Source organism: Lutjanus erythropterus, chromosome 6 (genome assembly GCF_056507025.1).
Source record: "Lutjanus erythropterus isolate fLutEry1 chromosome 6, fLutEry1.hap2, whole genome shotgun sequence".
In the NCBI taxonomy this organism is placed as follows: domain Eukaryota; kingdom Metazoa; phylum Chordata; class Actinopteri; order Lutjaniformes; family Lutjanidae; genus Lutjanus; species Lutjanus erythropterus.
In genome coordinates this window covers 22,455,428-22,461,542 of record NC_139322.1, presented here as the reverse complement: position 1 = coordinate 22,461,542, position 6,115 = coordinate 22,455,428, and the positions used below count along the sequence as shown (strand labels likewise).

General features: G+C 40.6%; 1 protein-coding gene across 1 annotated transcript; it reads right to left on the bottom strand.

Moving 5' to 3' along the window:
* Positions 1-2,965: 2,965 nt before the first annotated feature.
* On the bottom strand, positions 2,966-5,971 carry hspa1b (heat shock protein family A (Hsp70) member 1B). The gene is made up of 2 exons (XM_084721191.1): positions 5,817-5,971; positions 2,966-4,927 (listed from the first exon to the last, which is right to left on the bottom strand). The coding sequence occupies exon 2, from the start codon at positions 4,903-4,905 to the stop codon at positions 2,986-2,988; it is 1,920 nt and encodes a 639-aa protein (XP_084577317.1). The 5' UTR covers positions 4,906-4,927; positions 5,817-5,971; the 3' UTR covers positions 2,966-2,985.
* Positions 5,972-6,115: the final 144 nt, after the last annotated feature.

Here is a 6,115-nt window from a genome sequence, read left to right as displayed (position 1 = left end):
TCATCATGGGGACATTCTGACCTGCACAAAGATGCTTCAAAGTATGAGTCATTGCCAACCAAGAGCAAAAAGTACAAACAGCACTGACGTGTTTTATATTGCAGCTCACCTTTTGCTGTCCCCATGGGTATTACATGTGATTGCTTCAGGTTTTACATATGTTTATAGCATGTCTCCTGCAGGTGAAAATGTAAAGGACATCGTGCACGTGCACAAACTATGACATGCAAAGACAACTGCTGACTAATCTCATAAATTAGGCAATTTAATCGCTCTCATTTTATATAAGGATGGATTAATGTCATAGACGTTTAGCAGTAGTCTCAGTAGGTCAACTGGTGTGATTTTACTCATTTCCAGGAGCAGCCCAAGGTTATTATTGTTATCATTAAGCGACTACAAAGTGTGATCCAACAGGTAGTTTTGAGTCCTCCAGTGTGTTTATGAAGCTCATGTGTTGCTGACACAAACTAAGATTGCCACCTAGTGGATCTTTTAGTGAACAGCAAGTTTAACGAACCCATTAAGATTCATCATTTGTTGTATAAATACTAATACAAATAAAAGTCTTGCATTCAAAAGTGACCTAAGTAAAAGTATAAACATATTGGCATCAATACATATTTAAAGTACAAAAAGTAAAAGAACCCATTATGCAGAATTTCCCATTTCAGAATAACATATACTGTATGATTGAGTTATAATGATGGATGCATTAGTATGTGCACAACTTTAATTTTGACCCGAATGGAATAAATCCTTGGTATCTTTGGTAACACCTATTCCATGTCAAAATGGCTGCTGTGAAAAAGATCTGTTCTGAGTTTCACGTTGTTACAGGAGCACGGTGCTAAATCAGTCGAGAACTGATTCATGTAAATATTATCAGAAAAATGTAATTCCAGATTCGAAAGTAAAAACTAGTTATGCAGAGCTGACCCTGTAAGTTTTAACTTTTATGTTTTATTGATTGGTTATCACTCATGATATGTTGACTTAATAGTTAAGCTGCGCACACCCACAGTATAACCACACACATGTTTTCATTTATGTTCCCTAATTAGACCTCTGGTGGTGCGGGACATACAAACTGCTCTTAAATTCTCCCTTCTGGTGGTTGCCTGTTGGCGTGGGACAGGTGACGCGATACAATTCCCAGCATACTTCCACCCAAGATACACCTGACAAGCGGTCTAATCAGCCAGAGTTAATGAAAACACCTGTGTGGGTGTGCAGAGCCTTTAATTTGCAAATATGAAATATATGGATTGGGAAAGTAGGCCTACCAGACAAGCATCATTACTAAAACATTTAATGATTCCCTTAAATAATTTTCTGCTCAGTGTCGCGAGAGGGTCCAGTACCAAAATCTGGTGTCAATTATTGCCGGAGGCCGCAGCAGCACAGGGTCGCTCCCTGTCAGAAGTTAAAGATAAATAAAATGGTAATCTAATTAGTAGAGCATCAAAAATAAACACCAGACACTGGTACTTGCTTTAAATATAGAAACTGGAAAGTGAGGAAACTGAATTGTTAATATAGAGAGATATAGCTTTTTTTTTTAGTTTAACCATGTCAGCTTTGAGTAATAGACCATGGTTGCAATTATATAGACCTATGATGGTGTGCAGCACCCTGAATGGATTTGTTTATGGGTTTCTTGAAGCATCTAATTTGAACACAGGCGTGAGAGGGAAATCAAATTGTAAACATGCTTTCAAATGGATTTAAGATAGGTATCCAGTCTGGACCTGATGGAGGGAGGTTGTGCACCTGACCTGCTGTTGTGCAGCTGGTCAAATATTGTTTATTTGTTTTTGCATGTGTACCTGTTTGTGGTGTTGAGTGGGGTAAGGTTAAAGGGGTCTTTGGTGTATTGTATCCTGCCCTGTCAGTGTTTCTGTATATTGTGTCCTGTGGATCAAAAAGATAAAATACTTCATAAAAAATAGAGAGGAGGACAGCCCATATTTGAAATCACAAACACTTCAGTAACAGTAAGGGTACATGAATTATCATGAATACATATACATGACTTCCCGCATGAAAAAGCATGAATTCATTCATGTAGTACTTCATGATCTCTATACCATAACAGTATGTTAATTAATGTGAAAGCTAAATTTCAATCAAGTTAAAGTTTCAATCATCATGATTTCAGACCTATTAATCATGTCCATGCCTTCTTCATAGCTAAGTCTGCAGTTAAAGGGACATGACAAAACCCTGACCAGTCACAACATTGCACATTTATTCTGTTGATAAATAAGCATTACTTTTCATTACTTCATCATGTTTGTGCCCCTTCAAATGAAGTGGTGACCTGTATAAACCATTAGTGGCTTATGCAGACATAATATTCTTTTCTTAGTTAAATAATTAATACTTGAAATTGAGTCCACATGCCTAAATATACAGAGCGGCTGGCCTTATTAAGGGCCACAAACATGATGAAGTCATATAACGCTCAGTTAATCATGATTTCAGCATAACAGAATACATGAGCACTGCTGTGACTGGTCAGGTTTTACACTGCAGACTTACCTATGAAGACACAGGAACATCATTAATAGTGAAGAAATCATGGTGACTGAAATACCTTAATTGTTGCATTCATTTACATTGTTCTTGCATTAAGTCATGCATGAGATACTGTTAATTTTTGTATATTCTTAGTTCATGTACCCGTACTAGAAAGTGTTTCCATCACTTTCCTCGGGTGAACTGCAAGTTTTAGATTGAAGAGAATCTCACAGCAGGTTAATATATGCTGTGAAAGATGCTGATTGGACATTTATAACTTATTAAAAATCATCTGTAAACTGTGAAATAGTAGAACAAATTAAAAGTGAGTTGTATATATATATTTTTTTTATTATTATGGTATGTCAAGAATAAACAGTGAAAGTACATAATTTTTGGTACCAAACAACAGTGATAAACGGTGATGAAAAGTATTTCCTTAAAAAAAAAAATGCAGTGGCTTTAGTCCACTTCCTCAATAGTGGGGCCCTTGTTGCTGCCTCCTGCCTGGCTGCCACAGCCTCCTGAAGGAGCTGCTCCCTGATACAACTTGGTCACAATCGGCCTGCACACCTTCTCAAGTTCATTCTGCTGATGCTCGTACTCGTCTTTCTCTGCCAGCTGGTTGTTCTCCAGCCAGGAGATCGCCTGGTTGCACTTGTCAATGACCATCTTTTTGTCCTCCTCGCTAATCTTTCCTTTCATATTCTCGTCCTCAACGCTGCTCTTCATGTGGTAGGCGTATGACTCCAGTGAGTTCTTGGCTGCGACCTTCTCCCTCTGCATGTCGTCCTCAGACTTGTACTTCTCAGACTCCTGCACCATCCGCTCTATCTCCTCCTTGCTGAGGCGACCCTTGTCGTTGGTGATAGTGATTTTGTTCTCTTTGCCTGTGCTTTTGTCGACGGCGGACACATTCAGAATGCCGTTGGCGTCAATGTCAAAGGTTACCTCCACCTGTGGTACACCTCGGGGAGCAGGCGGGATACCTGTGAGCTCAAACTTGCCCAGCAGGTTGTTGTCTTTGGTCATGGCTCTCTCTCCCTCATACACCTGAATCAGCACACCTGGCTGGTTATCTGAATATGTGGAGAATATCTGGGTCTGCTTGGAGGGGATGGTGGTGTTTCGTTTGATCAGAGGCGTCATAACTCCACCTGCGGTCTCAATGCCCAGAGACAGGGGAGCCACGTCCAGCAGCAGCAGATCTTGGACATTCTCCGAGGTGTCACCCATGAGGATAGCAGCCTGGACCGCTGCACCATAGGCCACAGCTTCATCTGGGTTGATGCTCTTGTTCAGTTCTCTGCCATTAAAAAAGTCTTGCAGGAGTTTCTGAATTTTGGGAATTCTTGTGGAGCCGCCAACCAGGACAATCTCATGGATCTTGGACTTGTCCAGCTTGGCGTCTTGCAGGGCCTTCTCGACTGGCTCCAGTGTTCCCCTGAAGAGCTCAGAGTTGAGCTCCTCAAAACGTGCCCTTGTGATGGAGGTGTAGAAGTCGATGCCCTCAAACAGAGAGTCGATCTCAATGCTGGCCTGGGTGCTGGAGGACAGTGTCCTCTTCGCTCTCTCACAGGCTGTACGCAGCCTCCTCACTGCTCTCTTGTTTTGGCTGATGTCCTTCTTGTGTTTTCTTTTAAATTCCTCTACAAAGTGGTTGACCATGCGGTTATCAAAGTCCTCCCCACCAAGGTGTGTATCTCCTGCTGTGGCTTTCACCTCGAAAATGCCGTCCTCAATTGTCAGGATGGAAACGTCAAACGTGCCTCCGCCGAGATCAAAGATGAGCACATTTTTCTCTGCTCTTTTGCCTTTGTCCAGGCCATATGCGATGGCTGCTGCTGTGGGCTCATTGATGATCCTCAGTACATTCAGTCCAGAGATCACTCCAGCGTCTTTGGTGGCTTGCCTCTGAGAGTCATTGAAATAAGCTGGAACTGTGATGACTGCATTTGACACCCTCTGTCCTAGATAGGCCTCAGCGATCTCCTTCATTTTAACCAGGACCATGGAGGAGATTTCCTCTGGGAAAAATGCTTTTGTCTCCCCTTTATACTCCACCTGGACTTTGGGCTTTCCGTTGTCACTGATCACCTTGAAAGGCCAGAGTTTCATGTCGGACTGGACAACAGGGTCGGTATACTTTCTCCCAATGAGCCGCTTGGCATCAAAGATTGTGTTGGTGGGGTTCATGGCAACCTGGTTCTTGGCAGCATCGCCGATGAGCCTCTCTGTGTCCGTAAAGGCCACATAGCTGGGAGTGGTCCTGTTGCCCTGGTCGTTGGCAATGATCTCCACTTTGCCATGCTGGAAAACCCCGACACAGGAATAGGTGGTGCCCAGATCAATTCCAATAGATATTCCCTTAGCTGAGGACATGTTGTTTGTTGCTTTAGAGTTCCTAGAAGAAAAAGGGAAACATCATGTTTTAATTTTCTAAGGTAGCACATGAAACTGTATTGATCACTGCAATGAAAATTAGTATTATTCAGGGTTTCTGAAGTTTTCAACAAGTTAAATTCATGACTTTTTAAGGCCATTTTAAGACCATTATGAATGTAATTTATTTCCCTGCCATAGTACTGCCAAAGTACATGCACAGTTACAGTACATGAGTTATCAATGAATTTTTTTTTCCAAAAACACATTTAAAAGCCAGACTGAAGTTAAATCCAACTTTATAAACAGGATGTTAACTTCATAATTCAATTTTTAAGATCTATAATAATGGTATTAAATAAATTTTAATGCCTAAAATTCAGACAATTGGATTTTAGACTCTTTAAGGATCTGCAGAAAGCATGATTACTGATAAAATGTTTGTTGTGCCATTTCATTTTTGTATTAAATACAAAAGTTACAGGTTCAGTTAAAACTAAGGAACCAGTGACTGAAAACCCTTATTATTATTAGTTATTAACTAATCATTATTATGACACAGGTAACATCTAATGTAATTGCTCCACAACAGATATATAAAAAAAAAAATATCAACATTATAAAATGGTTGCACTTATCCCACTGATTTACTTGTTTAGCAGTCCCTAAATTAGATTTTTTTTTCTATATTGAAAAATGTCCCAAACCTCAAGCTTGAAGTAATTTTAACACATTACCTGTAATTGCATACTCAGATTCAGCTGTTTCTTTAATGTACTGTGGAATTAACTTAATACCATAATTAATAAAGTCATAATATAAAGCAGAACTGATGCAGTAGTACTAGAATCTGCACTGGTGCTTCCATTCAAATTAATTGAATCACAATCAGAAAACGAACTGCTACTTACTTTCAGTGATGATCTCTCTGTTGCTCAAAGATCTTGAAGGATCTCAGTAAAGTTGTCTTGAGTAGTTCCCTTTGTAAGCTTTTGACTCTTGTGTGGTTCTTCTTAAACTAATGCCTGCACTGGCTCAGGCCCTTTGCTTATATAGTTACAACCAGGTTTCCAGAACACTCCCAGCCCCCCCCCCCCCTCTCCCTCCTCCAGGCTCTGTGACTCAACTGTTAATATTAGGCATGCAGCTGGCCTGGTGCGAGAGAGGTGGTGAATATTCCAGAGTGAGACAGCAGTTTGATGCTCGTCCA